Below are 15,576 nucleotides of genomic sequence, written 5' to 3' on the forward strand. Positions count from 1 at the left end.
GACTCCAGTTTAATAATAATCGAAGTGACTAAAACCAGTCTGGTAACTAAAAACCATTTAATAATATGAGCATCCTTTTATTTACACTGGATGGAAAAATTAAAAAAGGAAGTCTGTCACTGAAGCTATAGACCTGCAATAAAATCCAGTCTTCTGGAATTTACATACAATACAATTACTCAACTAAATCAAGTTTTTGGTTTCAATTTTCTATGAAAATTGTATAGTATACACCATCTATGAAAGAAACCTCTAAATCCAGGGAAATGACATTTTTCTAAGCAGGTTTCTTTATGTGTTTCCCTATAATTGCAGTTATATTAAATGAGATTTCACATCTTCCTCTCATCTAAGAAAGCACACATTTTTATTCCACAGAGAGCAGTTCTACATAATCAGGATATAGTGGCTAAAAATAGTACCTCTTCATATGCCTCAGGAAAATTCAGGGAACTAAAACCATGAGATAAGGTGACAACACAGGAAGCCAGCAGATGACAAAAACAAGGACGGATAATACACAGTACTGTCATGATGTACATTTCAAGAGGGCAAGGTTTCTGATGGAGAATAGGAAAGAAATGGCAGTACAGAGAGGCACACGGCTTGAGGGAGACAAAAACTAGTAATTGAGGGACTTCAGAGGAAGCACTGCCCTAGGGAATAGCCAGGTTCCACTGGAACAATGTGAAGAAAACACACTCAGAAATAGCCCCTGAATTCAGAGGATATTATGAGAGGAGTTTAAGAATGGTCATAGCTGCAGGTTTAAACTCCAAGGCAAGAGCTGACAGTAAGGGTTTCAAGGGACTATGTTCCTAACATTCCTGGGCCAAGAAAGTGATCTTTTGTATTCAGATCCTGGATATTGGATAACATGATATCCATCCTAGAAGGATACTCTGTTTACTCTATTTAATCTTAAAGATCACAGAGTCTTTCTCGACGTAAAAGAAAGCCTATCTGAATTCTAGATAATATGACATAGCAATGGGAAAATGATGACATCATGATCAGAGAATAGCCGCTCAGCAATGAATGCTCCCGAATGCAGCAAATCTGTTCCACACTGCACAAACCTGCTTTGACTATGCAAAGAGGACTATTATGTCACAAAATTGTGTAAAAACCACTATCCAAAAATCAGGACAAAGCCAAACAATCCTGTTTTACACAAATATACACCTTTCACACTCTTCACTTCTTTCTTTCCAGTAACTGCAAGATATATATATATGTGTGTGTGTGTGTGTGTGTGTGTGTGTGTGTGTGTATCCCTTTAAAACTAAATTATGAGGTAGAGATGGGCCATACATCTCAGAAAAAAATAGCATCTTCCTTATGAAACCAATGTCAAATAATTGTCCAGATACAACCACCTTTCATAGAGGTGGATGCCCAGGAGAACCCCACTCATACACAGAATCACCATGGCAGAAGCACTTTGGTATAATGAAGAAATTATGGACTTCAAAGTCAGATCTCGGCTTAAATCTTGGCTCCAAGCACTAATTAGCTTGTCACCTAACCTCACAAATTTTCTTGTACAAAATGTTGGATTGAATAAGATAACAAATCATTAATAATTCCTAAAACAATGAATCACTGTGTATAAGACAAATGACAATGGGCTTCGGAACTTATTATATACAAAGAAAAGGAATGTGGAGATTCAGGGCATGATGGTGGTGCATGCCAGAATCTCAGTGACTCGGAAGGCGGAGGCAGGAGGATCGCAAGTTTAATGTCAGTCTCAGCAATTTAACAAGACTCTCAGCAACTTTGCAATACCTGTCTCCAAATAAAAAGGAGTAGGGATGGAGCTCAGTGGGAAAGCATCCCTGGGTTCAGTCCCCAGGGCTGCTCCCCCACTATGGCAGAAAAAAAAAAAAAAGAATGGAGAGAGTCTAACTGTTGCCGGATGCATTTTGAATAGGACTTAAAACATTTTGAATACTGGTTGAAAATGGGTATAGGCCTTCTTAAAGTGTTGGCCATAAAGAAGGCAGAGAAAGCTGGTGAGCATGCGTCTGAAGTACTGACTACTCAGCATTCTTCCCTCCCTGCTTCTGAGGAAGATTTTTCTCAATGATAAAAGAAAGAAACCAGATTGGAAAGCCTCAGCTCCTTTCCCCAATTCCTAGCTTTATAAGAGTTGTATGAAGAAAAGAAACTTGCAGCAACCAAGATTATGAAAAATGAGCCAATATGGCTAAAAATCATGGTATTAAATTGAAAGTTTGTTGAGTTGCCAAACCAAACTCAGAACTGCTTACTACTAGACTTCCTCTTAAGTTTTTATACTTGGTATTCTGTTCATTACCTGAAAACACACTGTTACCTTTGGCAAAAGTTCTGTCAAGTGTTTCAAAACATTGCTATAATACTTATATACCACTACAATAGCCTACTCTTGGGCTATTATTATTTACCATGTATCAGGCTTGTCATCCATTATATGCAGCATTTTATTTAATCTTCACAGCAATCCTGTGAGGCAGAGAATTATTCCCTTTTTACAGAAAAGTCTGAGCGTTTAAATTGACTTGTCTAAAATTGACAAGTGAATACTTGGCAGACTTGATATTAGAACACAGATCACCTACTAAGCTCTATACAAGATGTGAAGGCAGTCTTTCACTACTTTTATTATGTAATGATTCCTGGAACTCTTGATAGTTTTTGAGCCTAGGATTGATTCAATTTCATAAAGGAACATGTTTTTCTAGTTGCCCAGACACATATTGGAAAGATGGAGCCTATATAGTTCTTCATCATCTGCAGATCCTTCCACTACTGAGGGAAAGTAAGATGCCCTAAATATTTTCCTGTTCTTTTCACCTAACAGTGATCACACACTTTGTTGACAACTCTATAGTCAATTTATCTTAAAACTGCAAAAGACAAAGTATAATTTTACTACCAGGAAATCACCTGTAGAAGGAATTGACTCACTCATGGTTCCACTACAGCTAAATGCCAGTATTCAAGACGTAATTCTGAGACTTTAGACTGTATACTATGCGCCTTTCCTAGAACAGTTGAGTGAAAATGAGCATGGACTTACTGTATTTAAAAAATACTATACTTTTTTCCCTAAATATAAAAGTAGAACATTTTCATTGTAGAAAATCTAGAAAGCATAGAAAAGTATACAAAAGAAAATAGAAATAATCTACAATTCTATCACATAGAGATAACATTTTAGTTTGCTTTAAGGTTTTAAAATTTTTGATATTTCATTGAAATTTTTCTTTTTTTTTTCTTACTAGAGGTTAAACCCAGAGGTGCTTAACCACTGAGCAACATCCTTAGCCCTTTTTATTTTTTTATTTTGAGACAGTCTCTTTAAGTTGCTTAGGCTTTGCCTCATTGCTAAGGCTGGCCTCAAACTTGTGATCCTCCTGCCTCAGCCCCTGAGTCACTGGGATTACAGGCATGTGCCAACATGTCCAGCTTTATCTTCTATTTTATCCAAATCATTTCCCCATGACATCACATATTCTAGGGCTATTATGTTTACAGTGGCTGCAGAACCATCATATAGATAGAGCAGCATTCATTTAACCCCATCCTATTGAAAACTGAGGTCTCTCTCCTTCTCATACATTTATGTACGATGCTAGCATGAATATCCCTTTTGTTAACCTTTGTCTATTATTATTTTCCCTATATGGATTCTTAGAAATAGAGTTAAAATTAACACTGAAAAATTGTTTTTTAGAAGCATTTAGCTATATTACTGCCAATGTTTGTTATTTACAAGGTTTCTTTCTCTTCATTATGTTTTCTCTGATGTTGAATAAGTTGTGAGCTGTAACGATAGGCTTTCCCACACTCACTACACTTATAGGGTTTCTCTTTAGTGTGGGTTCTCAAATGTAGAATAACTTGAGAAGTCTGCCTGAAGGTTTTCCCACACTCATTACATTTATAGGGTTTCTCTCCAGTGTGGACTCTCTGATGATCAATAAGGTTTCGATTAGAAGTAAATGCTTTCCCACACTCATTACATTTGTAAGGCTTCTCTCTTCGATGAAGTCTCTGATGTTCATTAAGGGTCTTCCTTAAGATGAAAGCTTTTCCACATTCATCACATTCATAGGGTTTCTCCCCCGTGTGAATTCTCTGATGGTCCATAATCTTCGTATTAGAACCACAAGTTTTCCCACACTCCTTGCACTTGTAAATTTTTTTTCCTTTGTGCATTCTCTGATGTTGTGTAAGGTTTGAACTGCGACTAAAGGCTTTCCCACACTCAATACAAGTGTAGGGCTTCTCCCCAGTGTGAACTCTGTGGTGTGAAATAAGCCCTGAACTCCGACTAAAAGCTTTCCCACACTCCTTACATTCAAACGTCTTTTCCCCACTGTGGATTCCCTGGTGCCGAATGAGATGTGACTTACCACTGAAAGATTTCCCACATTCACTACAAGTATAAGGCTTCAGTCCAGTGTGGATTCTCCGATGAACCACAAGGTTGGAGCTATGACTGAAGGCTTTCCCACACTCCTTACACTTATAGGGTTTCTCCCCTGTATGGATCCGCTCATGCACTGTAAGGTTGGCACTCTGACTAAAGGCTTTCCCACACTCAGTACATACATATTGTCTCTTTTCAGCCTGAACTCTGTCATGTGTTGTCGGGTCATAGCATTGACTACCATCTTTTTCAGATTCTTGATCACTCACTTCTGTGAATGTTTTACTGTCTTTAACTGCCTTATGTTTGAAGTTTCTTGTCTTTCTCTTCATTTTCTATTGCTTGGAACATTCCAACAGCCTTGATAATCGTCTCTTTTCCTTCAGAGGAGCTTTTGAAATTCTGAATTCCTTGGCAACACCTATGTGAAATTCTCTTGAGAGTACAATTCAATTCTGATTTTCCTAGATTGATGCTTTGGAATCAACACCTCCTCAGTCCCAGTTTCAGCATCTGATGGGAGAAACAGAAATTGTACATGTCACCTGTTCTCTGTGCTAGACCCTGTGGTAGATCGCAGATCACAGGGTCTTACCTGGAAGGGTAAGTATTCAAAGGCAGAGGAACTAATCAAAAAGATGAGAAAACTTAGCCATAAAGACCAAGTTAAAGGGTTCTGGAAAATCATGAGCTCCTCTTGGCAATAACTAGTACAAAGGGTATCCTGTTTTCCTCTTGCTTCACTTTCAGAACTGTAACCATTTAACTCCTAATGACAGGCTCAAGTATAATCTGGTACCCAGAAAAAGTAAAATGAAAGATCCTTAGTTCAGTAACTGAAATGATTAATTTTCAGATCACTTTGATTTTTGGTCCTTGCTGACATATTCCTAAGTACTAGTGATATACTGGTAGGCATACAATAGGCATTCAAAATTTATTTTATAGGATAGTGACTGGGACTCTTTTTTTGTGTGTGTGTGTGGCACTGGGGATCAAACCCAAGGCCTTGTATATGTTAGGCAAGTGTTCCAACACTGAGCCATATCCCCAGCTCTTAGCAACTGAAATTCTGTCTTAGGATATAACTAAGATTTCATCTTTTGCTCTAGGTCCAGGTACTAGGCTCCAGTCTAGGTCTCTGGATTTAAGTCCTATTTTGATAAATGTTGATACATTCTTTCAATACTGAATATTAGTCACATCACAGCCTACTTTGTAGAGGCTGATCTGTAGCTAGAGCCAGCATAATATGCTAGTTTTATGTGTCTGCTTTTCACCATTTACCACACTGGCAGATTGGTCTACTGGATGAACCTGAGAGGCTAAACTGGGAAAGAAGATTAGTTATAATATGACAGAGGAACTCTGATAGGACCTTGCATGTTAACAATCTAAGTGTGGCAAAAGGGAGAGAGTAGGGGACAGGACAACCAAGAGGGCCCAAGACAAGGGTTTTTTGTTTGTTTGTTTGTTTTTTGTTTTTAATTCCCTTGCAGTACTGGGGATGGAACCCAGGGGCATTCTTACTACTGAACTAAAAGCCCAGCACGCCCCCTTTTTTCTGAGATAGGGTCTTGCTAAGTGGCTGACGCTAGCCTCGAATCTGCCATCCCCCACCTCAGCTTCTCAAGTTCCTGAATTACAGATATATGCCATCATACCCAGCTTCTTTTCCATTTCTAAGCTTCTCTGAAATTTACCTTTTCTTCATACAATTCTTAAATTAATAATTATTTAGCACCCTATTCTGTACCCATCACTGTTCTAAGTGTAACCCAAAGAAAATATAAAGAAACATTGTTATGAACTGAATGTTTGTGTTTTTAAAATTCCTAAGTTGGAGCCCTGATCCCTGCAATGTTACCATATTTGGAGATTGGGCCTCTAAGGAGATAATTATGGTTAAATAAGGATGGTCACTTAGCCAAAAGAATCAGTGTCATAAATTATAAGAAGAAACACCAAAGTGAGCTCTCGCTCTCCTGTACTTGGATGAGCAAAGGCCATGTGAACAACACAGAAAGTGGCCATTCACAAACCAGGATGTGACCCCTCAACAGAAACCAAATTGACTGATTTCAGACTTCTAGCCTCCAGAATTTTAACAAAATAATGGTGGCTAAAGGAAGCTAATATAAGCATAAAATATATTTACCTCTAAGAAGCTCTCAATGGAGTAGTATAATAAAACAATAAGAAAGTAAATTACAAATTTACAAATTACCCAAGTGGGAGATGAAGTGGAAGGGAGGAGCAATTACTGGGACTTAGAATGCTAGGAGAAAGGTCTTCAAAAGGCAGAACTTTAGTTGAGCTTCAAAAGAGAAACAGGAATTTTTTTTCTCAAAAGGAAGGTGCACAGGGTTGGTGTACTCACAAATAAGTGGGAAATTACACTACAGCATACACTTCATGCTGGCAGGGATTTTGTTTTGGAAACTTTTTTTTAATATATATACTGGAATTGAACTCAGGGGCATTCAACCATTGAGGCACATTCCCAGCCTTTTTTTGTGTTTTATTTAGAGGCAGGATCTCACTGAGTTGTTTAGGGCTTTGCTAAATTGCTGAGACTGGCTTTGAACACAGGATCCTTCTGCCTCAGCCTCCTGAGTTGCTAGGATTACAGGTGTGTGCCACCAAGTCTGGCAGGGATTTTGTTTTGTTTACAAGTGTATTTCCTAGGGTCTAGAACAGATATAAGAACTTAGTCTGCACTCAAAATTCTTTTGTTGCTCAATCAACAAAATGAATATATGAAAGAATCAAGTTGCCTGAAGTGAATCCAGTCACAACACTAAAACTGCAAGACCAAAAAAAAAAAAAAAAATATATATATATATATATATAAATAGATAGATAGATAGATATAGATATAGATATAATTTGATGGTCAATGAGAAACAAGTTCTAAAACAAAGAATGAAATCTACTCTTAATTTTCTTTCCCCATTTTATATTCTGTTTTTCTATCTTGTTTTTCTCCTCTCCTGTTACTCTCGTCTTTCTTACTTATAAATTCAGTTTTTTAAGTCTTACCATTCATTTCTCCTAAGGCTCATATTTCCTTCTTCTCTGCTACCTCTGAAAACATTCATGTTTCTCTCAGCTTTATTAAGCGGAAAGCAGAGGAGACAGGCAGCTGAGGTATTCCACAGGAAGTAAACTGAGAGAAATAAAAAGGAAAGAGTTCAAGAGATGTAGCCTAAGAGTAGAGTGATCATATATTTTGGTTTTCCCAGAACCGTGCTGGTTTATAACTGCTATCCCAATATCATATTTAATAGTGCCTCTCTTTAACTCACTAAAGCATCCCAGTTTGGATAATAAACTTTGTATTACTCTCTCCAAAAGTGAAAATAGGAAAAGAATATTCTAGGAAGATTAGCCCAGGTGGCTTAAACGGAGGAAAGAAGAATGGAGGAAGAGAAATGAATTAGGAAAAATGTTTAGAAATGTGATATGGATGACCATTGCAGGATCTAGCACTTTGTAGATGCTCAATAAATGTTTGTTAAATGAATGAACTATGAATGAGACAACAAGGAAGATTGTGACAGGGCAGAGGACAATGAAATCCAGCTATTCCAAGAAAGCATCCACATACATCAGATTGGATACAGAGGATGACTGATGGAAACAATCTAAGGTCATCTGATGCATATCTGATGTATCAAGAATGGTAGTACAGGGGGCTGGGGTTGTGGCTCAGTGGTAGAGCACTTGCATAGCATGTGGGAGACATTGGGTTCGATTCTCAGCACTACATAAAAATAACTGAATAAAATAAAGGTCCATCAACATCTAAAAAAAGAATGGTAGAATTGCCAAGCAAGATTGGGAAACAGGAAAACACTTCAGACAAAAGGAGAAGAAATGGAAAAATGTCAAGGATGCAAATTTGAGAATAAGACAGAAAACAGAGAAAGTAATGGAAATGTATAATCTTACAAGCTAGGGATTGGGTTAGAAGGGGCAGGTAGGGGAAAAGAAATGCATAGGGATACACTATGAGAAGGTCCAGGATGTTTCTGCAGGACCCCAGTAGGAAATAGGACTAGACAGGAGATCAAGGAGGGTCACTCTAAAGAGAGTTTGATCAAAAGGAAACCTAACTACAGGCTGCCCTTTGCCCAGCTGAATGGAAAACTCCTTCAGAAGTCCTGTAAGAACCTACAGGCATGAGAGAGGTGTGGGCTTTACTGGAGAAGCAGTAAGAGGGGAAGATGAGGCCATTGGGCTAGTAGGACACTATGGGTATTTAGGTAACTGTGCACATAAACTCAGTTTGGGGCAGCCAGCAAATGGATAAAGCCCAAGAAGACAGAACAGATTTTCTACTTATTAATCTCTGAGACTGGTAGGTAAGTTTTCTGATCCCAAGAAAACCATCCATTTCAGGCTGTGAGGAACTTGCAAAGGGCAGAGTCCTTTTCCCACAAAGAGCAAAAGCAAAAGTGTCTTTACCCAGAGAAGCTGTATTCCTTTAATTCACTCGTGTCATCTGTCCCTCTGAGTACTGGTCACATGGTCCTTGGTCATTAACTGCAATGTAGGGAAGGAATGAGAGGAAATACATGAAAATATATTCAAAAGACAGATGGGTAAAATATGAAAATTGGAAGGAAAAAAACATAAAATAACAACAATAACAAGAAAATATCAAGGGAGTACTTGACCTTAGGTAAAGACAAGCCTTTAGGATTCAAGCAAAAAATAAAGGCTGTATCCACAATGCAAAAGCTGATATATTTGACTATATAAAAATTTCTACACTTAAAAAAAAACCCTGACCATAACATATATACAATATAAACTGGGCTTTATGCTAGAATTGCTCATGTGTATTCTATGCCCCTCATACTCACATGTACACATTAAACAATAAGTCACAAGAGAGCAGGGCTCATGATATTTGTCTGTGGATACCATACATCACCTGATACGAAGAAAGCTCAGTAAACATTGCTTAATTTGCAATGTTCAACAATTTCAAAATTCTATCCAATATTTGGAGTACATACCAGGAGGGTGAGAAGTGAGTCCACTGAACATTACCTCCTCTGCCTGTTCATCCTTTTGTGCTTCCAATTTTCTAATAAACTCCATGATAGTATATTTGTATCTTTGTCAATTCTATCTCAATATGGCCATCCAAGGGCCTAAATTCCCTAAGAAACTGACCAGTCCCACTAGTCACAGCTTCTCAGAATATAAGAGCTAGGAGGGACCTCCCAGGCTACTTGGCCTCGTAACCAAATATGCCAATGGGGAAACTGGAACTTAGAGGAGAGCTGGGACTGAAATCTAAATTTCATGACAACCAAATTTGAGTCCCACTTCATCACCCTTTGATATCATCCCCAAATTCTGCTCCTCAGGGTCCAGAGCTCCCCCTTGCGTTTCTGTATTTTTATCCCCATTTGAAAAATAACCCATCCAGTAATACTCCATTTCATCCCATGTCCCCACATCCTTTAGCAGGCCGGATTCCTGTCCCCAGACTAACTTCACAGTCTGGCTCTCACCTGCTTAGAAGAGAAGGGAAGGGCTCCCCTTACTCCTTGTGCACAGCAGTTTCACTCCAAAGGGCCTGCCCAGCATAGATCTGGACAGATCATCTCCTGGGGTTCAGTGAGGAAGTTCCCAATGGGTTCCTGAATCACCGTAAACAGATATAAAGGATGGAGTTCTCTGAGACTTCAACTTTCTAAGGCTACTCAGGGCAGTATCCTATCCTTGGGTAATTTCCTTTCCTATAGAACTATGAGCAGGATGATCTCCCATATTAAAGAGGAAATGAGATTCTCAGGGATTAAATGACTTGCCCAAGATTGTATGACTAGTGACAAGCCTTGTGTGTCTGAAGGATGTTCTAATTCTAACCTATCAAAGCCCTGCTTCTCACCCGTTCAATACCCTTTGCTATCTAAAAACCTCTATATAGTCTAACTACAAAATGCATTCCAATTGGGAATTTCTTTGCAGTGTAATGATGGGGCAGTGGATGAAAGGGGACCTTAGCTGAGTTAAATGTTTTTAATGAGACAGAAAAAATTGAAGCCCAAAGGGACACTAGAAGACACCCTCCCCCATTACCCATTTTTTAAAATTATTAGGCCTCAAAATGTTTTGTGTCTCCCCCTCCAGATGCTCAGGCTCCGCTTCTAACCCTTCGTTTCATTTCTTCCCTCCCAGAACACAAATCTGCCTTATACACAAATGTATCCCCAGGATCTACCTAGCACGCTCATGGGCAGGTGGTCAATAAATATTTGTGGAGTGAATAAATGAATGAATGACCTTGTGCAAAACCCTGACCTCCTCCCCAGGTCCCAGTGAACTCATTGGTAATTGCCGAGATCCCACTGGTGATCGAGGTCAAAGACTCAGAGGCTGTGGAGTCTTCAGAGAGCCCCAGTAGCCAACAGGATGGGAGGATATGGGATGACACAGTTCTGTCACCAGCCCCGCTGCTCCGAGGGAGCAGCTGTGCGGAATTAGAGACTAGACCCAAGACAAAGGGGCATCGCGAAACAAGAGAAGACGGCCCACCACGAGCCCTCCGTTGCGGCGCGCTGCCGAGCAGCAGCCGCGAACTATGCCAGGTTCCCGGTCTGTGCGCCCCACACACTCCCAGAACCCGGTTCGCCCCTAGTCAGGAGCGCCGCACCCCTCACCGAAAGCGCCAGAAGCACACCTCGGAACACTGTAGCGAAGGAACTGCGTCAAGGACTACCCACTAACTACCCTCCGACCCTCTGGCCCTTCTAGGCTCTGGGAGGCTTCCGCGTCTCAGTGCCCCCAGGCCGGAGTCCTCCCGGGCCGCGAAGCCCAGCGGAGCACACCCGCACTACGACTCCGCCTCCAGGCGGGGCTTTGCGCTACTATTGGTTGCGAGGACGGGAGGACAGCCTATGAGAGGAGAGCCTGGAAAGGGTGGAACCCTGGGAGCAGCTCCGCTAGCGCGGGAAGAATAACCTGTCAATTACTCTGCTGGCTAGCTCCTGGGACTGCCCCCTCCCTGAAGTCGCACCGACCGTGGGCTCTGGCTGCTGAGCTGAGTTTAAATTTTCGTCCACAGAGTACGTCTTTCAACCTCAAATCCAGGGTTAGCTATCGTTTGTCAACAGTATATAAAATATGTACTGGGAGCCTACCACGCCCCATTGGAGAGCCATTCATAACATAGTGCTGAAAAATTCACCTAAGACATTTCCTATTAGGTGAAAGTTTCAATTGAGAGTAAAATATATACATCGGCTAGCCATTTGGAATACAACCCAGTAGCCAGAGGCCACAGTGTTCCACCCAAAAGAGAGTTATGGATATTTGTTTTTGGGACAGAGGTAAATGGTGTTCTACCTAACCTTCCCCCAAGAAGCTATGTCTGAATTTGATAGCAAGGGAAAAGTCATGCTCTGTTATGCCACTTTCTCTGCATCTCCAGGTTCTGGACCAACTTTTATCTTCTCATTGCGGGAATCACAAAGTAGTCACCACCAAATAGTAGTTCCTCAATGGAAATCAGGCGTTATTTGCTAGGGTTGCCATAACAAAGCACCACCAACTTTTGTGGTTTGCACAGAAATTCATTTTTAAGTCTTTCAAAAAAGAGTTGCTTGAGGAACACCAATTTATATTACTGCTAGATAAGGAGAAAAAAATTTTCTGATTACCCATTTCTTATAATTATTAGTCCTCAAAAAATATTTTGTTTCCCCCTCCAGATGCTCTAGCTCTGCTTCTAACCCTTCAAGCATGTTTCATCTCTTCCCTCCCAGAGCACAGTTCTGCCTTGTACATAACTGAACTCCAGGCTCTGGCACACTCCTGTGTAGGTGTTCAATAAATATTTGTTGAGTGAGCAAATGAACAAATGACTTTGTGCCTCTAACCTCTTCTTTAGGTCCCAGTGAAGTCATTGATAATAGCTGGGATCCCACTGGTGATTAGAGCCAAACACTCAGAGGGTGTGGAGTCCTCGAAGAGCCTCCGCAACCCACAGTTCTGTCAAGAGAGACAAGACCCACTGTGGCTGTCTTTGGAAAGACTTTCTAAAAGTAACTATAACTACCTCATTGTTCTGAGTCACTTTGTAAGAATAGATGCTGACAATGGATAGCCATTATTAAATGCAGAGCTTAAACTGGAATGAATACAATTATTGGTGGTCATGGTAGCAACTGCCGTGAATACCTTCTACCAAAAGTGGCCCCTATAATAGGATACTTACATCTCAAACTTAAGGACACTAGTGGTTCCCTTTTGACAGCTTAAGCAATGTCAGTTTCTCCTCATTATCAAGGCAGCCTGAATGCTGACTGGAGAGGTTTCACTGATGGTCTCTTCCTGACATCAGGACTTACCAGGGCTGCTATGGGTATAGTATCCTTGCAATTGTTCTGACCTCTCCTCCTTTGGTGAGCTTTATATAGTCTTAGAGGAGGGATATAGCATTTTTCAATCTCTCAAAATGGGAATTAAAGCATGTATTTAATGTATTCCACGTGGTGTTTAGATATGTTCAAATGGCCTAAAACATGAAGTCGTAGCTGTCATTCCTTATTCAGTCTAAGGGAAGCATATATTGTCCTGGGATTACTCTTCAGTGATTTCATTTAATCCAAACCATGAGAAATGATTGGCCTCTTTGCAACTCTATCTACAATCCACATAGTGTTAAGCTCGAATTCAGGACCCCCAAAAGACCACCAGAGACCAAGATCGATGTAAACAGCAAAGAGATGTTTATTGTGAGCTAGCTTGGTCCTCCGTGCACGCACACACAGCAACTGGTGAGGCTGAGAGGCCCTGAGCCCAGGGTTTGCAGCAGTTTTATACATTCTTTGGAGAAGGCAGGGACCCCCACATACATCATAGCATCTCTTAGCAAATCATCACACACCGTGGGAAAATCAAATAACAACTCTAAAACATGATTAGCACATTCACTGGTGGGAACAAGTTGGGTAGGGGTGATTGGTTACTACAAAAGGGGGATTCATTTGAACTGATTGGTTTAAGCCAAGAGGGGTGTACGTGCTAAACTACATGGTTTCCCAACATGTTATCAACCACCATAAACTACTGGGAGGGTCATTTGGCATCCCAGGTATTTCCCTGTCTCATGCTGATTGGTGGCTGCTAGGGGGTTACTATGGGTCTCCACCTAGCCTGACTGAGTCAGGGACATCTGGCACAGCAGATCTCTCCTGTTATTCTTAGATAAACAACTTAGCAGGGTGGAAATGTGCCTAGGAGTGCTCTGTGGGGCTTTCCAAGGATACAGGTCATGTCCCTTCCTTGGACAGGCTTTGCTCTGAGGTAGAGGCTGGTTTTTCAATAGTACCATTTGGGAAACCAAATATTCTGCCTCTGTAACTGTAAGTCAAAATAAACCTTTCTTCCTTGAAGCTATGTCAAATATTTTTGCCACAGTGGCAAAGAGCTGACTAACACAGGAAATTAGTACCAGGAAATGGGGTTGTTTTGATTATACCTGACAATGTGGTTCAGAAGCATATGGAACTAGTGTGTGGGAGGAGTTTGGAAAAGATTTGAGGTGCAGGATAGGGAAGACTTAACATGTTGTAAACAGAGCTTACTGAACAATTCTGATGTAATTTCAGAAGACCATAGTGCCCAAAGGAATAAAGACAGTAAAGACCATGCTTATAAGGTTTCAGATGGGAATGAGCATTCTATTGGGAATTGCTATAGAGGCCATATATGCCACTTTCTGGCAAAGAACTTTTTTACATTTTATCCCTGCCCTGAGACTTTGTGTGAGACTGAATTGAAAGGTGACAGAATAATTAATCTAGTGGAGAAAATTTCAAGGCACCACAGCATTTGGGCAGTGGCATGATTATTGCTGGAAGCTTTTAGTCAGGATTTCTATGATAACCACAAGCAAAAAGCAGAGCAGAAAAAAATTGAACAAAATTGGACAAAAAAAAAAAAGCAAATGTGAAATAGGCCAATAAAGATGTGGCCCTGAGAAGATTAGCACCATTAAAGAGAAACCAAGTACTCTGCAAAGAGACAATAGAAGAAATGCCTTGAGGGCATCTCAGGAATCAGTAAGACTCCACCCATCACAATCTTGAAGAAGAAAAAGTGAAAGTTCACTTTAAAGACATCCCTTTGAGAGCACTAGGAAGTCCTGCTCACACAGGACAGACTAGGAAGCTGCTTCCGCAGAATTTGTTTCACAATGCTAAGCCCAGCAGGTATTCAGAGGCTGCTGCAGCCATCATCTGATGAGGCGGGGCTACTTCCTGAGTTGGTGGGATACCTTGGCATTATTCACATGGTGCTGGTAATTTTTTTTAACTTCTTTTTAGTGGGGCTGGCGATGTGCCTCAAGCGGTAGCGCGCTCACCTAGCGTGCGTGCGGCCCGGGTTCGATCCTCAGCACCACATACAAACGAAGATGTTGTGTCCGCCTAGAACTAAGAATAAATAAATGTTAAAATTCTCTCTCTCTCTGTCCCCCTCTCTCTTTAAAAAAAAAAATTTTTTTAAATTAGTTACACATGACAGTACAATGATCTTGACATATCATCATTTGAATCAGATGGGATATAATTTCTCATTTTTCTGAGTATACAGTCTGCAGAATTACATTGGTCATGCAGTCACGTATATACCCACAGCAATAATAATGTCTATTTTATTCTGGTGCTGGTTTTGTAGGAATGCAAATTATTGAGACTTGGGAGTCATGGAGTCTTCCACCAAGATTTCAAAGGAGGGTCTGAGAGGCCAAGCAATGCGTTTCAGGGTCAGAAATCCCTGCAGCCCTTGAGAGAGCAATGTGTGAAGCTTTGAAAGTGGTGACAATAATGCAATGAAGACTCCAAGAAGTTAGAGATGCCAGGAATATGGAATGCCTGCAGAGGAAAGTTACAGGCAGAAAGTGGAGCTAGCCCAAGAGAGAAGTCACGTGGGATAGCCAACATGGCCATAGGGGTGGGCTGCTATAGTCCTTTGGAGCCACCTCATACCATCTTGTGGCATGGATCTAAACATGGATCTACAGAATTTAGTGTTTGCTTTGCTGGATTACATTTGTGTTGGAAAAAAATCCCTTCTTTCATACCCCTATTCCTCACTTTTAAAATGGGAATGTTTTAGTCTGTGCC

At 40.6% G+C, this 15,576-nt stretch overlaps 1 protein-coding gene across 5 annotated transcripts; it reads right to left on the reverse strand.

Annotated features, from left to right (window-relative positions):
• Positions 1-2,450: 2,450 nt before the first annotated feature.
• ZNF660 (zinc finger protein 660) lies at positions 2,451-11,223 on the reverse strand. Of its 5 annotated transcripts, none has more exons than XM_081282827.1 (5): positions 11,127-11,223; positions 9,955-10,083; positions 8,894-8,971; positions 7,466-7,592; positions 2,451-4,936 (listed from the first exon to the last, which is right to left on the reverse strand). In XM_081282827.1, exon 5 carries the CDS (start codon positions 4,753-4,755, stop codon positions 3,760-3,762), a length of 996 nt encoding a protein of 331 aa, XP_081138953.1. In that variant the 5' UTR covers positions 4,756-4,936; positions 7,466-7,592; positions 8,894-8,971; positions 9,955-10,083; positions 11,127-11,223; the 3' UTR covers positions 2,451-3,759. The 5 variants fall into 5 exon arrangements, with proteins under 5 accessions (XP_081138953.1, XP_081138952.1, XP_081138954.1 ...); XM_081282826.1 differs by having other exon boundaries at positions 11,107-11,208; XM_081282828.1 differs by lacking the exon at positions 7,466-7,592 and having other exon boundaries at positions 11,107-11,208.
• Between the last annotated feature and the right edge of the window lie 4,353 nt (positions 11,224-15,576).

Source organism: Spermophilus citellus (genome assembly GCF_964194105.1).
Source record: "Spermophilus citellus genome assembly, chromosome: 3".
Classification (NCBI taxonomy): domain Eukaryota; kingdom Metazoa; phylum Chordata; class Mammalia; order Rodentia; family Sciuridae; genus Spermophilus; species Spermophilus citellus.